Here is a 19,041-nt window from a genome sequence, read left to right as displayed (position 1 = left end):
GAAGCGATGATTTCTTTAACACCTGATAATTGCTCGAAATTGGCCGTTTGAATTTATTTAGTTGTTACTTTGTCGAGCGAAACATTTGTTTCTTTTACATAGATTCGCGCGCCGGGCGTCTCTTCTCTATCCCACGTTTCTTCCAGGTTGTCGCACACCGCGCGTCGAATAATGGTCTTCGCTAGGCGATAGTCTGTGTCCCCATCCTCCCAACGGAGGCCGTGATGGTTCGCCATCAACCAGCCGGCCCTTGCCTTCTCGGCGCTCGTCAGCAGATCCCAATTCATCGGCGCGCGAAACACATGATGCGCCAGTACGCGCGTCTCGCTTCGCAGCACGGCCACCTCCTTCGCGACGAATCTGTCGCCCACTACGAATCCCTGTAGGTCGACGAAGATCGTCGTCGTCGTTGCTGCTGTGGCCATTGAGTCAGCGCGCGTTGGAAAGAAATATGTAATAATGTTTGTTTAAGGATGTGCTTAAACTGCTCGTTCTTAACAGAGTCTGAGGAACAATGGAAGGATCCTCGAATTTATATATCCCTCGTTTCCGGGATGCGGTATCCTACAATCGCATTTTCCGTTAGATAATTTTGCGCACCACGTTGGTCAGCGGACTGTACTCGATGACGCGATCGTGAACGATGAGACCAAAGGCGGTGGTTTTCGGCAGAACGTTTTCCTTGTTTTCGAATTTGATGCGCACGTCCACGGTGGCGCTCTTCACCGAATCGTTTTGACGGGAACAATCAATTACCACGAGCGGAGCTACCCGCGCGAATTCGCGCGGGGAGAAGAGCGCGTCGTCGCGACTGTCCCCATAGTACGCTCCTCGAAATTTCGCGTACATCTCGTACAGCACGGCGAACTTGTCGCTTTCGAAATCCGCGTTCACATCATCGTAGGGATAGAATTCCGAGTTGAGATACAATTTCACGTTGGCAAGCGCGCAATGATCGAACCTCGAGGCGTCCTCCGTGAATTCGTTTCGCCGTCCGGTCTGCAGCGCGAATATGACGTATCGCGGCTTCTCCAATTGCGGCGCGGCTTTCACGGCCCACGAATGCTTGGTTGTGTTCTGCAGCAGGGGAAATTCGTACAGGTCCCAAAAGCGAAAGCTCGCGCTCAGAAATCGTCCGCTCTCCAACGTTCGCAACAACGATAACTTAGTCACATCGTTTAACGCCACGTGAGGCATACGCCATTGCACCTTCAGCAACGTAATTTTAGGATCCTTGGCTGGATCTCTCGGCACGGTTTTTTTCGGATCTACGACGCAGTTGACGTCGTTACGAGCGCGTATCAGGATAAGCTCGTGTCGCGCATTTATCACCACACGTTTATAGTCCTCGCAGAAACCCAACAGATTGTTCAAAGGTACGCAAAAGTTGAATTGATGGGATGCGCTGTTCAGATTCGATTCGTTTGTCGGATAACTCCATCCGACGTTCTGCAGTCTTCTAGCTCGTTCGACGGTCAGCGACACGTAGTTCTTTATCGTGCTGGTTATTCCGACGTTTCTACACCGGTCGATCTCCACACCGTCGAGTTCGTATCGAATTTCGTCGAACATAAACGCGACGCAGTTGTTAACTAATTTCGCGTATTGCTCCTCCGTCGTCGCGCCGTCGTCGTAGAGTCGCCCCTCAACGTACAGGAAACTGTCGCACGGCAGCGTATAAAGATCCTGCTGCTGTATGGGTATTCGTATCTCGTCGTTGTGCCCAAACGTCGTGTTGACGTATGGGTTATACGTGGGAGTCTCGATTCCGACGATGCGCTCGTCGAAAATCGGCTCACTGCCGATACTCAGGATGTCGGCCATGACCTTTTCTTTCGATGTGGAAATGACGCGGCGGCGACGCGTTTCTCACGGCGAGACCCAACGATCGTAGGAACCTGACGTTGGCGTTGCTGAGAACGGCTCTCCTTCCTCCTCCACCTCTTCTCTTCCCCACGCTTCCGATCTCGTCGTAGAACGGGCTAGCTCGCTCGTTCGCACAATTCGCGCTAGATCCGTTCAGAACGAGCATCCCTCCTCTCGCTCTTTTTTCTTCAGGTCGTGGAGGTATCGCGTACACACACACACACACACACACACGCACACGCACACGACACACACCCCCACACACGCGCACACACACACACACACACACACACACACACACACAAATACACACACACACAAATACACACAAACACACACAAATACACACACACAAATACACACAAATACACACACAAATACACACACACACAAATACACACACAAATACACACACACAAACACACACACACACACACAAGGGATCAAACACCCGTCACGTCCACGCCGTTGATCCTGGATAGCGCTAAGAACGGGTAGCGCAAGTCAAGAGCCATATACTCGATCTGGCCGTATCAGTAACTTGGCCATATTAGCTGCACGAATGTTGCGTAGCTATTGCTTATCCTCCCGCCGCAGAGAGGTGAACCATCGCTTCCCTCGATGGACGGCCCGAAAGTTAGACAAGGACCTGTTCCGGGCGTCTATCCACGCGACACTGTGGGTGGACGATATCCTGGGGCAGTCCGATGACGTGGAGGAAATTGCGGAAAGGATTGGGTCAATTATGTTCGCGGCATGCGACACCGGAATGCCCCGACAAAAACCCCTGCCGCGACGGGCCGCGTATTGGTGGACGGAGGAGATCGCCGAACTGAGGCGTTCCTCCGTCCACGCGCGTCGAAGGTGGCTGAGAGCCAGACGCCATCAGGACCGCCACCCAAGGCGGATGGAAAATGCGGGAGTAGAGTACCGTTCCGCCAAACGGGCCTACTCCCTAGCGATTAAAAAGGCCAAGGACCGATCCTGGCGGGAGCTCTTGAGGGACTTGGAAGAAGATCCATGGGGGCGTTCGTACAAAATGGTCCTCAGTTGATGACCTGGACGCCCCCAACTACGGAATCCATGGACCCTGAGTTCCTGAAGGAGGTCGTCAACGCTCTCTTCCCCGATGACCCCGGGGAGAGAGCGAATAGCGGTCCCGCTCCACCAGTTGTGGAGTGGGTCGAGGAATTCAGGGTCGACATGGACGAGATGCGCAAGGCAGCCAAAAGGCTGAAAGAAGGGGAAGGCTCCGGGTCCCGACGGAGTGCCAGGAAAAGCATGGTCCTTGGCCACGGGGGAGTTGGCCGAACATCTGAGGGACTTATTCACTAAGTGCCTCGGGCATGGCCGGTTCCCCCAAGCTTGGAAGGTGGCCAGGTTGGTCCTTATCCCCAAACCGGGGAAACCCGCAGACCAACCGTCCGCGTATAGGCCGATATGCCTGCTGGACGAGGTCGGCAAACTTTTTGAACGAATAATTGCTGGCCGAATCGTCCAGCACCTGTCCCGGACTGGTCCAAATATATCTGAGGACCAGTACGGCTTTCGAGAGGGCAAATCGACGATAGATGCGATCAAACGCATCGAAGCCCTCTCGAGAGCCGCGGCGGAGGCCGGCAGGGTGCTGTTAGGCATCAGCTTTGATGTCGCAAACGCATTCAACACCCTGCCGTGGCCAGTGATACGGGCGGCGCTTATCTATTACAGATTGCCCCCGTATCTTATAGCCGTAATTTACGACTACTTCCGGGACAGGAAGTTGGCCTATACGGACAGGGACGGAATTGTTCACATCAAACTGGTCGTGCGGGGGGTTCCGCAGGGGTCGGTACTTGGGCCGCTCCTGTGGAACTTGGGGTATGACTCCGTTCTCCGGACCGCCCTCCTCCCGGGGTGTTGGCTAAATGGTTTCGCCGACGACACCTTCCTGGGAGTTGAGGGCGAAACATGGGAGGAAGCCATCAATCTGGCCAATATCGCAGTGAGGCAAGTTGTGACCGCAATGAGAAGGGTGGGCCTAAAGGTGGCTCCCCATAAGACACAAGCAGTGTTCTTCCATGATGGGTCAATGGGGAAGCCACCAGAAGCCCAAATCACAGTAGAGGAAGCCCGTATCTCCGTGGGGGCCCAGATGAAAGTTCTGGGTCTCTGGTTGGACGGCTCCTGGAGCTTTGGCGAGCACATAGCTCGCCTAACTCCCAGGGTAAAAGGAGTAGCGAACAGCTTGGCTAGGCTTATGCTTAACCTGGGAGGGGCGAGCGGCCGTTCTCGCCGATTGTACGCCGCGACCGTGCATGCCGTGGCACTCTACGGCGCCCTGGTCTGGATATCCGCAGCGGAGGGAAGAGGAGCAAAATCGCGTAGGATCCAGACCCAGCTGAGGGGGGCACAGCGCACAATAGCGCTGAGAGTGTCACGTGCATATCGCACGATCTCGCACGCGGCGGCGACGGTCCTGGCTGGTCTCTCCCCGCTAATACTAGCAAATACCAACCGGGGCTCGTCTAAAAATAAAGCTCCAGGAAAAGGCGGTCATGATTCAAAAATGGCAGAACTCCCTGATAAACCAGGAGTTCGGCCAGAGGACCGTCGATGCCGTCCGACCCTGTCTAGTCGAATGGCTGGACAGTCGGAGGTACGGGCTGACGTATCACGCGGTGCAGGTGCTCACCGGACACGGATGTTTCGGTGTGTACCTGCACCGCATAGGAAAGGAGGTCACAACGCGTTGCCATCACTGCGACGAGGAGAGGGACACGGCGCAGCACACGCTGGAGGAATGTCCAGCGTGGGCTGAGCAGCGCCGTGTCCTTCAGAGGGAGGTCGGAGAAGACCTCTCCCTCTCGGCCATTGTGGCGGCAATGGTCGGGAACGAAGAAAGGTGGCGGGCATTCCTGGCTTATTGTGGCCAGGTAATGTCCGCCAAGGAGGAGGCGGAGAGGATCCGCCGCGGGGAAGTAAACCCCCCGGCGGCTCTCCCCCAATAAGATATGCTGGGGTGATTAGGCTGAAGTTCATAGGCTCAATCACCCCTCTCCACCCACCATGTGTGGAGGATTTAAGCTGCACCAAAGTGCAGCATGAGTAGGTGCTGCACCTCTCGTCCGGCCCTCACCGACATGGGTACCGGCGGGAGGAGGGGAGGTTCGGCGTCCCCCGGCGGGGACAACGGGCGTCGAACCAACCTCCCACAAACAAAGGGAGGAACGGCGGGGTGGTGGTGGCCACATTCCGCCGCTACAGATAAATCTAGGACTCCTCGGAGTTACGGAACTGCTAAAGCAGTTCAGAGGAGACAGCCCAGTCAGGGTTAGGCGCCTGGGAGATGCCTGGAAGTAATTGTAATAGTTCCCGGGCACTCCCCAACGGCGCACGGTAGGCCACCCTTGGGGTTTTAGTGGGTAAGAATCCCACACTCCCCTCGCCCTTCCCCCGGAGGGTGAGGGAGACTTCCCCCTCCCACAAGAGGGGGCTGCCAGTCCTGCTGGCAGTTGAAGATTTCCCCAAGTAAAAAAAAAAAAAAAAAGCTATTGCTTATCCTGACAGTCTTCACACATCCTCTGAACAAGTCCCGTCTCAATGCGGAACAAGTTCCGTCTCAATGAGTGCCGTCGATGCGTGCGTAGATAACCCATGTAAGCTAGATCTGTTGGCCGTATTCCCAACTTTTGACCTCTCGTATCTTGAAAACTGGCCATTTTCGGACTTCGCGCCCATTGGAACTTTTGATCAGCATCACATAAACTACCGATTCCCACAGTTTTAGCCAATTCGGTTGAACGGCTTTTTCACGTGGTTTTGTGCGGGGTCCTTTGCGACTGAATACAGTTCTCAATGATTTCCATTTCTTTTGTACTTCTGTCTCTGAAATTAAAAGTAGAATAAAGATATGTATAATAATTGATTTTAACCAATTTTAATTAATTAATCCATGATTAGCTAGCGAAATAGTCAGATAATATTGGCTATTTTTGCCAATTAATCGAAGTTTAATGAAATAATAGTGTAAACACAACAAGAAATAAATAAAATTATTTGGTGTCTAACAGCTTTGAGGCTATATTGAGGTTATAGATTAAAAGTAACCTCTAATTTTACACAAAGACGGTACATAAAAAATATACTTGATTTATTGAGTAACATTGCAATTATTTTCCAAGCATCATCTTTTTTTCTTTATTCTTGAAATCTGTTTCAGTTTTATTAACTAGGAATTGATTTGCTTTTACGTGTGCAATTAGTGATCGTATATCGGATTCATCCCAATTTCCTCCAACTCCTTCAAACATATCCAACTCGGTTTGCTCTTCAATATCCATTTTGCTTTGTACAAATAACGAAATGCTAAGATATCTACCAAAACTTACACTACACCATTTGTATCACACAACCTTCATCTGTGGTACTCGTGTTTTCACTTTTCGCGCCCTTCCTGAACTCGATACTAGATTGGCTGAGATGTTGAGATTGCCAGGTTGCAGTCGCCAAGAAGTTAAAAGTTGGGCAACTCTCGTTCGGCAACCGCAACTGTCTCTTGCAACCGGAAATAGCACTTTGCAACTAGTAGTTGCCATCCTTTGCAACTGGCAACGAGGCGTTTGCAACTCATTCTGGACCGACCTTAAGAGCCACACCAATCTTCAGGAATAAAATACCATAAAGATGGAATCGCAAGCCCGTGAGGTATACAGGGGAACCATCGCCGTTGGTAAATAATGATGGCACCAGGAGTTCGCGGCACCAACGTATCCCGCGAGAATTATTGGTCCGAACGGTTTCGGAGGAACCCCAGGAGCACGCCTATAAGGTCGGCGTCAAGGTCAATTGACTGCGCCCGGAGTTCGCGGCGCAGACATCATCACCGAGGAATGGGGGTCGGAACGTTACCAGAGCCACCCCAGAAACACGTCCATGAGGTCGGCGTCAACATCCGTTGACGGCGCCCGGAGTTGGCGGCACCAACGTCATCTCCGAAAACAATCGGTCGGAACGTGAGTAAAGCCACCTAGGGAACGCAGCCAGAGGGTCGGCGACAACATCCGTTGGCGGCGCCGGAAATTAGCGGCACCAAATTCCGCTCCAGGAATTTATGACGTCATATACTAGGTGCGCAACTAAGTTTCCGGGTTTCACACATAGATGGCACCAATAACACATGTACTCGACTTACATGTCTGAAGTTGTCTGAAGTTATAGCTTGGACATCTGTTAACAATAACCAGTCGTTATATAAACACATATCGCAACGCAAAAATATTTTTTCTAACAACGGAGATGTCGAGTTTTGTGCCAAATAAACAGCATTTGCGGGAAGCTTTGCTTTTCTGCTTTAACTTGAAAAAAAATGCAGCTGAAGCACGTCGTTTGCTTGAGGAGGCCTACGGCGAACATGCACCATCGAAAACTACCTGTGAAGATTGGTTTAAACGCTTCAGAAGTGGCAATTTCGACACTGAGGACAAGGAGCGCTTTGGTGGGACCAGAAAGGAAACGTGTACTATGAGCTGCTGAAACCGGGCGAAACTGTCAATGGGCATCGCTACCGACAACAACTGATCAATTTAAACCATACATTGCTCGAAAAACGGCCAGAATGGGACACGAGACACGAACGAGTGATATTGCAGCACGACAACGCTCCGTGCCATCGCAGTTCCATCGTCCAGGACACCATCAAAACGCTGAAATGGGATCTGCTACCGCACCCGCCGTATTCGCCAGACCTGGCGCCTTCCGATTATCACTTGTTCCGGTCGATGGCGCATGGCTTGGCTGGGCTACACTTGACCAATTTCGAAGAAGTGCAAAATTGGTTGGATGAATGGTTTCGGACCAAAGACGCTTCGTTTTATTGTCGCGGTATTTATGTATTGCCAGAGAGATGGCGAAAATGTATAGCTAGCGAGGGACGATACTTTGAATAAACCATTTTTTGTATTTCTCTTGAAATTTTCCATTTTTTATTGATCAAAAAAACCCGGAAACTTAGTTGCGCACCTAGTACTCTAAAGTGACCTAGGAGACTCCGCAGGAGGGTCGGCGTCATCGGCGGGTGACAAGAAATTAAACCCGACATATCCGCCGGGAAAAAACGACGGGATCGTATCAAGGGGCATCCCAGAGAAGGTGCGCGGGGGTCAACGACGACGTCCGGCCAAGTTGCACTACTGCTCACCACCCGGTGAATCGGCGTCAGGAGGCAAGTGGAAAATTCCCGCGGAACGTCGAGAAAATTCCGTAGATCGAACATTTGAGAAAGAAATTATACTGCGAGCGCGTAATCAGGAGCACGTAAACACGTGGGCACGCGCGTAAAAGCGGACAAACACGGCGACGGAACAATAGCGTGCGCCGGAGTAGGGATAAGAGAACAAAGCGGGGAGCGAAATCGAACGTCGTTTCTCGAGGCAGTCTCTCGAATATAGCGGTAACGAACGGACGTATCTATAAAAAGTGTATTACAATCGGGAACATAGAGTCTCTTGAGTAGACCAATAACAGTACCCAAGGCGGTCGGGTACAACCGAGGAAAAGCGGGGGGGGACGCGCGCACGCGGGGGGAACGCCATAAGAGATAAGCGAGGGGGACGAGGGGGGGGCATGGGATGGGGATGGGCGAGGGGGGGTGAAGGGCGGACAGGTGCAAGGGGAAACAGGGGGGGTGAGGGGGACAGGTGTGAGGGGAAATTTCCCCTGTAACCGGACAAACATTCCCCTGTAACTGGACAAAGGTGTATCGCTGTCCAATCAGATCGCGGTACGAAGACTCGAGGCTGTCCAATCAGATGCGAGGATTTTGTGGGAACACCTGTCCCTAGGCGGGTGATGGGGAATTTCGCACCGCAGTGTTGCCACCTTGCGGTAACCTGAAAGACGTAAATTCCCTAGGCGGGTGATGGGGAATTTCGCGCCGCAGGGTTGCCACCGGGGGTTGGGGGGATCGTCGTTCCCGGACGCTCCGAGAGGGCGCTCTGATCGGCGTTATCGACCGCGTTATCGGCCGCGAGCGGAAATCCGCCCCGATTCGCGCGTCATCGCGAATAATTTTTTTCATCGCGCGCGTTCGAACGCGTCCAAACTTGTTCCGACTTGTTCAAGGTCGCTCTTCTCGACGTCCCCGCGCGGTGGGGTTGGTTAGCGCGCAAAGACACGTTCGAACGTGTTTAAGGCCGTTCTTTTTCGCGGGTCCCGATAACCGTTCTTCGTTCTTGTTCGTCTCGGCGCGAAAGTTGTTTCGATCCTTCCCTACGCATCGTAGATGACGCAATCGCGACGATCGTAGAGTAAGCGGAGTCGGGGGACCTAGGGAGCGCGGGATCGTATCGAGATAGATACGGAAAAAAAAGAGAGAGAACACATATATGAGATATCCGCGTACGAGCGGTAGTTTTTTATTTTGAAAAATAAAATATGTATTTACATACGTCGATACTCGTTTACATTGTTTCTGTGTGTATAAATATATATATATATAAATTTGTAAACGTGTGTCGTGACGTTCAGGATTTGAAACAAAGCGCGGTAATCTCACAGTCGACGATCTTGTTAGGATCGAAAAACTCGCTTTTCAGTATCGCAGTCTTGGCCGAAGTTCCCGTCTTAATCGCGTTGGCGGCTATCTCCTGATAGCGCGAATACTTCGCGTCGACTTCCTCGGTGACCGCGCTCAGCGCCGAGACGATGCGATCGACGCAAAATTGTAAATCGTACAGCGAGAGCAGGGTGGCGAGCGACATTGCCAGACGAGCCGCGTTGGGTAGTTCCATACGCAAGATCGACAGGTTGTTGATCAATCCGAATCGCAGCGTCAGGTCTCCGATCGATATCGGCGAGGGGGGGCGGGTTCCATCGACGAGGTTGGATCGCAGACACGCCAATATGTCGTGTTTGCGCTCGAGTAGTCCTTTCCACATATCGAGCGTCAGAGAGATCTCCTTGCCTTGCTTATCTCCCAGGGCGATATCCACGTACGAAGGTGCGGGTATACCGTACCACGGTGACTTAACCGTGACACCGATAGCTAAGTATTTGTAGCCAGTCGTCGTCAGCGGATAACGGGTCGCCAGGATGCGCACCGCAGGCGCGACGACGGGGTTGCGAACGTCGTTGGGGGGGGGGGGTGAGAGCTGGAACGCGACTCCCGATGATGATGATGCTGATGATGATCGTCCGTCGATTCGATCCTTCGTCTTTTGCCGTTGTCGTTTACCTCCGAATCCGTCTCGCGAGGGGAAAGATCCCTCAGCGCGGGTCGATCGGCCAACGTCGAGAACATTTCGCACGCGCGTTGCAGTATCGTTCGTTTCTGATTTCTGTTTCGACGCGTCGTATTCAGCTGACGATGCGATACTGATGCTTTGGCGGGAACACATCGGTATAAGTAGAAAAGTTCTCACTTATATCGCGCGATGTGCGGTGTGGTGTGGGGATTTGCGCAGTCCTCTACTTCCTTCGGCGGATACGGCGATCGTAAAGCTGAACGCCGCCGCCGTCGTCGTCGTCGTCGTCGTCCGAATCGCTCGCCGGTGACGTTAAATTGCCGACGCGTACGATTCGATCGAGAAGATCGCGCAACTGCTGCAACAGTTCGGTCTTAGGGCAGACGATATTCAGCATCTGTAGATCGAATTTACCGGCGGCCGTGACGGTTTTCGTAAATTCGTTGAATCTGTAGAACTGCGTCCGAGTGGTGAAGTACAGATTGCCGTCGACGTATCGGAAGATCGACGTCACGCCGGTCGGTATTCCGGGAAACGTCGCCTCGAGAGGCGTACGTCTGACGACTTTCTTCGTACATTCGTCTATCTCGCCCACCGAGTTACCGTTGTACATCACGAAGGAACGGCCTCTATGGGTGTTTACCGCTCCGTTGAGTTTCGCATCTGCGGGAAATCCGAGTTCTCGCAAGGTCTTCGGCCAATTTGGCCTCAGAGAAAATTCCGGATATTGAACCATGTATACCAAATTATCTACGAACACCATGAGATCACCGGACGGAGATTGATAGGCAGCAGCTATGCGCGTGTAATTGTCGTGAAGAAAGCTCATGTGATTCGACAGGGCTAACGGTCCATTGTACGTCCTACCGTCCAATTCGATCGACCAAACGTAACGCCCGTACGAGATGTACATTCGATTTTCCAAAATCAATATCGCGTTTACGCAACCAAGGGCGCACAGGTCCGACGATGGTTGCGGCGGCCGTGACCGCGGTGGCGGTGGTGGCGGCGGCGGCGGCGGCGGCGGCGGCGTCTGTGAGGGCGCGTTCGTCCGTTTTTCACCGTACAAACGTTGAATGTCGAGAATGTCGAATCTGTCGAGCCTAACCGGATACTGCTTGTCGGGCGAGTACGCGAACATCACCGAGGTCTTGCGCTCATTGTGCGGCAATCCGAGAGAGTGACCGATCTCGTGCGTCAGCGTGAAATGCAGGGAAAACGTATTCGGGAGATTTTTACCGACGTGAATATGCCACGGCTCGTCACCGTCGACGTGCACCTCGGAGACGAATCCTGCTTCGTTCGTCGGGAGATACGCGTGGGCCAGCACCCAGGTAGCAAGGTGACGTCTATTTAACGTCATTTTTTGGTCATGTTCTGACGATTGCGACGTTATGAAATGACGTCAAAGTGCCGTAAAAATGACGTACTTTTGTCTCATCTCCGTGACGTCATATATTGACGTCACTAATACGTAATTAATGACGTCGCCGGGACGAAATAAAAGTACGTCAGATTTTGAACATTTGGACGTCATCTTGGAATGGCAGTCACAAGACTGACCATAAAATGTCGTCAAATAGACGACAACTTTTTAATCTACATTATTTTTTATGAAATTAAAATGTTAAAATGTCCACTTGATAAACGTTTATTAAAAAACGTTTTTCTTCTTTATCTATGAAAAAAAAACGCTTTTTAACTGTTTCTTTACGTATCATGTGCATATAGCCCCGCTCTCTCAAGGCGGTCACCCATCCTAGTACAGTACCGCGCCCGTGTTGCTTGACTTCGATGATCCAGTGAACAGTGACGATCTTCTGACCCTGATGCTTCCTTAGTAACTGTACTTGTCTATAACAAGTACATCTTTAAAGTGTTCAAAAATCTTGTAATGATATCTTCTTGATAGCTATAACACTGCATGAAATAGTTATTATTGTCTTATAAACGTCCATTATTATTAGTCGCCGACGTCATAGACCAAAAATGACTAAAAATAGACGTCATTATGTCGATGTCGTCTTCTGACGTCACTTTGCTCCTTGGGTTGGGTACTGGTCTACAAACTGACGAACCAGATACATCGTGTTAAAGTCAGTCAACTAACGTCTTTTATTAGTCTAAAGTCTGACGTCTCAGGTACGTCGTGTTAAAGTCAGTTAACTAACATTTTTTATTAGTCTAAAGTCTGACGTCTCAGGTACGTCGTGTTAACGTCAGTTAATTAACATCTTTTATTAGTCTAAAGTCTGACGTCTCAGGTACGTCGTATTAACGTCAGTTAACTAACATCTTTTAGAGCCGGTTGTTCCAACCTATTGGTAAACTAACTAATAGTTAAATCATATGTCTATCTTTGTTTAATTAGAAGGAAAAACGAAGACATATATATGATTTAACTATTAGTTAGTTTGCCAACAGGTTGGAGCAACCGGCCCTTATTAGTCTAAAGTCTGACGTCTCAGGTACGTCATATTAACGTCAGTTAACTAACATCATTTATTGGTCTATAATCTGACGAACCAGGAACGTCGTATTAAAGCGATTTAACTAACGTCTTTTATTGGTCGAAATTCTGACGTCTCAGGTACGTCGTGTTAACGTCAGTTAACTAACATCATTTATTGGTCTATAATTTGACGAACCAGGAACGTCGTATTAAAGTGATTTAACTAACGTCTTTTATTGGTCGAAATTCTGACGTCTCAGATACGTCGTACAATGGATAAATAACTAACGTCATTAAATGGGCACTAATCTAACGTTACTTGGACGTTATAGTTTGGTTAAATTGTCGAAGTGTTTTTATGGTTATACAAATGACGTCAATGGTACGTTATAATGAGGTCATTCTACGATTAGTTATTATTTCGTCAAAAAAGTCACGACATTTATACGTCTTAAGTTGGTAAAATGACGTCGTACCCAAAAAATGACGAATTATTGACGTCATATTAACGTCACCTTGCTACCTGGGCACGTTACCGGGACCGTCGAATTTGGCCGAGCAATTTGGGCCGTTTACGTTGATATTCGTGTTACCGTGACGTCGGGTTCGCCAAGATATTATAATGTCAGGATTCGTTTCGGAGCGTTCGAACGTCAACGCCGAATGTTGCGACCACAGGTCGAACGCGGCCCGCGCGGTATTCAGCTCCTCTTTGGCGGCTACGTAAAAATCCCACGTCAGGTGAGTCCTCGGCCATTTCGATAGACTCGCCGCCGTTCCGTGCTTTAGGATATCCTGGAAACCACATCGCGGTTTACGCATAAATTGCAGCGTTTCGTCGTCGAGCGTTCCATCGCCGGGCAGACCGTAGTATCGTTGAAATTCCTCGATGGCGTTACGAAGAACGTCATTTCGTCTCTGAGCCGGAAACGCGTCCACATTTTCGGTCAGATATCCGTATTTCCGCAGGTAATCGATCGTATGTGCATAATTCTTATCCGTGGGATTGACGCACCTCGCGGCGATAAAACACGCGGTTAACGCGATTACGCGCGAGAGCCACATCGTCGAGAGCGAGAGAAAGCGAGAGAAACGGCGAAACTGCGATAACGGCGTTTCGCGATATGAGCGCGATCGCGACGCGCGGTTCACGCGGTGACGCTCGTTGCCGATAGCGCGGACAGGTGGCGGCGGGGTCTCGCGGTGGAAAAAATGCGTCGATTCCGGCGGATGAGTCCGTTTTGATAAAAAAAAATGCATTTTTTCCTCTGTGCAAAGTTTCTAAAAATAGTTTTCATTGCACAATATCCTGCTTCTTTTATGGACGATGACGATGCGTCGCGATACGAGCGACTTACACGGGCATGCTCGCTACCGATAGCGCGGACAGGTGGCGGCGGGGGTCTCGGGGTGGAAGAAATGCGTCGACGATTCCGGCGGATGAGTCGGTTTGATTAGAAAAATGCATCTCTTCCTGTGTGCAAAGGTCAATTTTTTACATAGTTTTAATTACACACGCAATATCCTTTATGATTGCACATCCCTTCTTTGATTCCGCATCCTTCTTCGATTGCACATCCTCGATATATATAAGGACTCGAGGCTAGACTCGGGTGTAGTTCGTTCACAGTTTTTCGAGCTAGTGACGTGAATTATTCCTAAGAACACGTAATGGACAAAATATCCAAACTGAAAGGAGTGTGCGATTTGGCGCAAATCCAGGCAACGTCCGTAGCTAGGGCTACGGACGACTTACACGAGGCGGTGCTGCAGCTACAGCATCGCCTCAGAAATATCGTCGATGGAGCGCCGCCCTGTCTGCAAGTCACGATCCGCGTCGACGAGGACGCACGGATGTTCGATCGAATGTAAGTTTGCAATTGTAAAATTATATTGTTATATATTCATTTATATATTTATTTATTTATTTATTTATAAATTCACTTATATATTCAGTTATATATTTATTTATAAATTCACTTATATATTCAGTTATATATTTATTTATAAATTCACTTATATATTCATTTATATATTTAGTAATAATATGTATTTTGTGCGAAGAGGACTCATCGGAGCGGTGTTAAAAAAATCCAGGAACCACATGCGTTTGTACGCTGCGAGGATTCGCAGCATGTATCGGGACGCCGCGCGACTCGATTCATCGGCGAAGCGTCCCGATACGTGCTGCGACGGTAACGATGACAACGACGACGAAGACAACAACGACGACGACGACGAGGAGGATGAGAGCGGTCACGGCAATATTGATATCAACTTGATTGACGTCGACTTCGAGGACGACGTCGTCGAGGGCTGGCCCTCCGTTTCTAACAAGAAATAATATGTAAAAAAATAAAAATAGTAAATAAGTAGTATATAATATAACATAATATAATATAATATAACATAATATAATATAATATAATATAACATAATATAATATAACATAATATAATATAATATAATATAATATAATATAATATAATATAATATAATATAATATAATATAATATAATATAATATAATATAATATAATATAATATAATATAATATAATATAATATAATATAATATAATATAATATAAAGGGGTTAGCTCTCTTCATAATAAATTGGATAAAATTATATTGTTATGTATATAATTATATCAAACAATAAAGATTTTAATGTCATTTATATTATTATAGATAGAAAAAGATTATGTTACAACACCATATGTCAAATATCCTTTCTTTGGTTTCTTCTACTCCTATTTTATATATATATAATTCTTTTTAATTCGGTTGAATAGAGCAAACTTTATACGCAATCAAAGATTCATATACGAATTTACGAAAACAAAACTTCCTCTATGAGGAAGCAATAAGTATAAAGTAGTAAATAAGTAGTATATAATATACAAGAATAAATATAATATTGGATAAATATAATATTATATAACTATTATATAAAGATAAATACGCGTGAACAGCAACGAGATTAGACGCTCCCGCCGCCGATATCGCGCTTCCGCTCGACGCTCCCGACTCCGCTCATTGACAGTTTCGCGCGCTCGGCGTTATCGTTGCCGTTCTTCTTCGGAGTTCGACGCTCTCGTTCGCTTACGCATCACGCTCGTCGCTCGCGCGCTCGACGCTATCGCGCTCGGCGTTATCGAGTACGATTATACATACGGTGTAGGTATGCGAATAATGAATAGCTTTCCTCGTTGATTTTGCATCAGTTTTTTATTAAACTAGCACACACGCGCGCTAACGCGCGCGCTTTCATATTTCATTACTATTACTTGCTTTTTAATAAAAATAATATATATATATATATATAAATAATATATAAATACATAATTTATTAATCTTCTCCTTAAAGTTACAATTACTTAACAATTTTTCAACTTAACTTCAAACTTAAATTTATCTTTAAAAACAGGCTTCTTCATAGAGGAAGCAATGTGTAAGTTTCTACTTGCATAGTTAAAAACTATAAGGAAGCAATGTGCAAGTTTCTACTTGCTCACTTAAACAAGTTTCTACTTTTTTAATTATACTACAATATTTTTTGTATTATTTACAAAACTATGCATAATAAGAGAAAATAAGAAAGTTATACTTATACAAATTTTTTTAATGATTAAATTAAATTATTATAAAAATTACCTATCTTTATTTCTTTTTCTTTTGTACATAACTTTATATGTTTACATAATATTAAAAATAAATAAACAATTACGCTTTTCATGCGGTTAATTGGCAATCATCATGACGATACTACCATTGGTTTTGGTCCTTGAATCGTCAAGACGTTAATAATCTTTGATGTATATATATATATATATATATATATATATATATATATATATATATAAGCATCTCATTTTTATAATAATTTAAATTAATTAAATTATTTTTATTGCAAAAAATATTACCTCAGCCAGGGTTCGAACCTGGAACCTCCCTCATTCTGTGTAGAGCGTCGTACCAATTCGACCACCGAGGCATATGGTAACATTTATTGCAATAACACACTAAACAATAATAGGATGGAGACACTGATATTAAGCCGTGGTGTATAGTAGAACCTAAAGAATACATCTGTAAATCGTTAATAATATAATAAACAATTACGCTTTTTATGCGGCTAATTGGCAATCATCGTGACGATATTACTACCATTGGTTTTGGTCCTTGAATCGTCAAGACGTTAATAATCTTTGATACTTATATATATAAGCATCTCATTTTTACAATAATTTAAATTAATTAAATTATTAAATTTATTGCGAAAAATATTACCTCAGCCAGAGTTCGAACCTGGAATCTGAAAAGAAGGAAAATGGGTACCACACGAAAAAATCCGCATTTCATAGGTATACACTTAATAGTCAAAAAAGAATACAATAAATTAAGAACATACTTTACGGCTTTGTCGCAAGTAAAGGGAGAGATACAGAAATTAAAGAAAAGTATGCATAAATTAGAGGAAATGGATAAATCACGAGCAGAATTAAGTAATCTTAAAATAAAATTTCAATGGACTACGGCGATTACGGATAAAAACAAATTTCGCAAAATACAAGAGAACGTAAAGACGTATGAAAATAATTTGGAAAAGCTTCAGAATGTGGAATTATCTATTGGAACACAAGACGAAGAAATTGAAAAATTCAAGATATAAAGTAAAACATTCAACAAACAGAATTAGAAGTAACAGAGAGCAGTGGAGCTTATAACAGTTTGAAACAAGAACATTCGGTTGCGAATGAGGCGCTCTCTAATAAGCAACGCGAGTGGCATTCTTTATCGAGCAAAACAAAACAATTTGAAGATGTCAAGTTGCTGGAGAAGAAAATTCTAAAATTAAAATGCTGCAACGATGAAGAACACAAGAAAAGTAATGACAAAGCAGCTATCAAAGTTGGAGGAAAGACTGAATGAAGTCGATACCTCGTTACGCACTAAGCAAACCAAATTAATGCATTTGGAAACCGATATGATGCGACTTATGCAAGAAGTACAATCTATCAAAAACGAAGCAGAGAATTTTAACAGACATATAAATAAGATAAAAAAAAATTTTGAGTGCAGTCGAGCAACAATCGGATAATTTATTGAATACATGTGGAAAATTGTGAAAGTGTAAATATCCTAATCTTTTTCTGTTTTGAAAATGTCGAATTTCGTACCAAAAAAAGACCATTTGCGGGAGTTTTGATTCATTACTTCATTTTGAAGAAAACTGCTACTCAAACTTATCGAATACTTGTAGAAGCTTACGGCGAACATGCACTATCTCAAGACACTTGTGAACGTTGGTTCAATCAATTCAAAACTGATGAATTTGATGTGAAAGACAAGACTAAGGGAAAACCATCGAAGAAGATGCAGCGTTGCAAGCATTGTTGGACAAAAACTCTACTCAAACTCAATCACAATTTGTGAAAGTATTAAATGTGACTCAAAAAAGTGTTAGCAAGCGTTTGCACGCGATGAGAAAGATTCTAAAAGAAGGAAAATGGGTACCACACGAACAAATCCGCATTTCATAAGTATACACCTAATAGTTAAAGAAGAATAAAATAAATTAAGAACACATTCTGCGGCCTTGTTGCAAGTAAAGAGGGAAATACAGAAATTGTAGGAAAGTATACATAGATTAGAGCAAATGGATAAATCACGAGCAGAATTAAGTAATCTTGAAATGGAATTTCAATGGGCTACGGCGATTACGGATAAAAGCAAACTTCGCAAAATACAAGAGAACTTAAAGACGTATGAAAATAATTTGGAAGAGCTTCAGAATGTGGAATTATCTATTGGAACACAGGACGAAGAAATTGAAAAATTCAAGATATAAAGTAAAAAATTCAACAAACAGAATTGGAAGTAACAGAGAGCAGTGAAGTTTATAACAGTGTGAAACAAGAACATTCGGTTGCGAATGAGGCGCTCTCTAATAAGCAACGCGAGTGGCATTCTTTATCGAGCAAAACAAAACAATTTGAAGATGTCAAGTTGCTGGAGAAGAAAATTCTAAAATTAAAATGCTGCAACGATGAAGAACACAACGAAAGAAAAGTAATGACAAAGCAGCTATCAAAGTTGGAGGAAAGACTGAATGAACTCGATACCTCGTTACGCACTAAGCAAACCAAATTAATGCATTTGGAAACCGATATGATGCGACTTATGCAAGAAGTACAATCTATCAAAAACGAAGCAGAGAATTTTAACAGACATATAAATAAGATAAAAAAAATTTGAGTGTAGTCGAGTAACAATCGGATAATTTATTGAATACATGTGGAAAATTGTGAAAGTGTAAATATCCTAATCTTTTTCTGTTTTGAAAATGTCGAATTTCGTACCAAAAAAAGACCATTTGCGGGAGTTTTGATTCATTACTTCATTTTGAAGAAAACTGCTACTCAAACTTATCGAATACTTGTAGAAGCTTACGGCGAACATGCACTATCTCAAGACACTTGTGAACGTTGGTTCAATCAA

At 45.8% G+C, this 19,041-nt stretch overlaps 3 protein-coding genes across 3 annotated transcripts; all 3 read right to left on the bottom strand.

Annotated features, from left to right (window-relative positions):
• Positions 1 to 582: 582 nt before the first annotated feature.
• Positions 583 to 1,824, bottom strand: LOC139779230 (uncharacterized). Its single transcript, XM_071717528.1, has one exon. The coding sequence runs from the start codon at positions 1,822 to 1,824 to the stop codon at positions 583 to 585; it is 1,242 nt and encodes a 413-aa protein (XP_071573629.1).
• An 8,487-nt stretch (positions 1,825 to 10,311) lies between these two features.
• LOC139779229 (stromelysin-2-like) lies at positions 10,312 to 11,451 on the bottom strand. Its single transcript, XM_071717527.1, has one exon. The coding sequence runs from the start codon at positions 11,449 to 11,451 to the stop codon at positions 10,312 to 10,314; it is 1,140 nt and encodes a 379-aa protein (XP_071573628.1).
• A 1,608-nt stretch (positions 11,452 to 13,059) lies between these two features.
• On the bottom strand, positions 13,060 to 13,605 carry LOC139779228 (stromelysin-1-like). Its single transcript, XM_071717526.1, has one exon. It carries the CDS (start codon positions 13,603 to 13,605, stop codon positions 13,060 to 13,062), a length of 546 nt encoding a protein of 181 aa, XP_071573627.1.
• Positions 13,606 to 19,041: the final 5,436 nt, after the last annotated feature.

The sequence above is a fragment of the Temnothorax nylanderi genome, unplaced genomic scaffold, assembly GCF_030848795.1.
Source record: "Temnothorax nylanderi isolate EJ_2023f unplaced genomic scaffold, tnyl_v1.0 TNYL_tig0215_pilon, whole genome shotgun sequence".
NCBI lineage: Eukaryota > Metazoa > Arthropoda > Insecta > Hymenoptera > Formicidae > Temnothorax > Temnothorax nylanderi.
Note: the sequence above shows the minus strand (reverse complement) of the source record. Positions and strands in the feature narration are given on the sequence as shown.

What these genes read in the sequence shown, in the direction of transcription:
- LOC139779230 (XM_071717528.1), bottom strand. Translation starts at nt 1,824, where the DNA reads ATGGCCGACATCCTGAGTATCGGCAGTGAGCCGATTTTCGACGAGCGC.
- LOC139779228 (XM_071717526.1), bottom strand. Translation starts at nt 13,605, where the DNA reads ATGTGGCTCTCGCGCGTAATCGCGTTAACCGCGTGTTTTATCGCCGCG.
- LOC139779229 (XM_071717527.1), bottom strand. Translation starts at nt 11,451, where the DNA reads ATGACGTTAAATAGACGTCACCTTGCTACCTGGGTGCTGGCCCACGCG.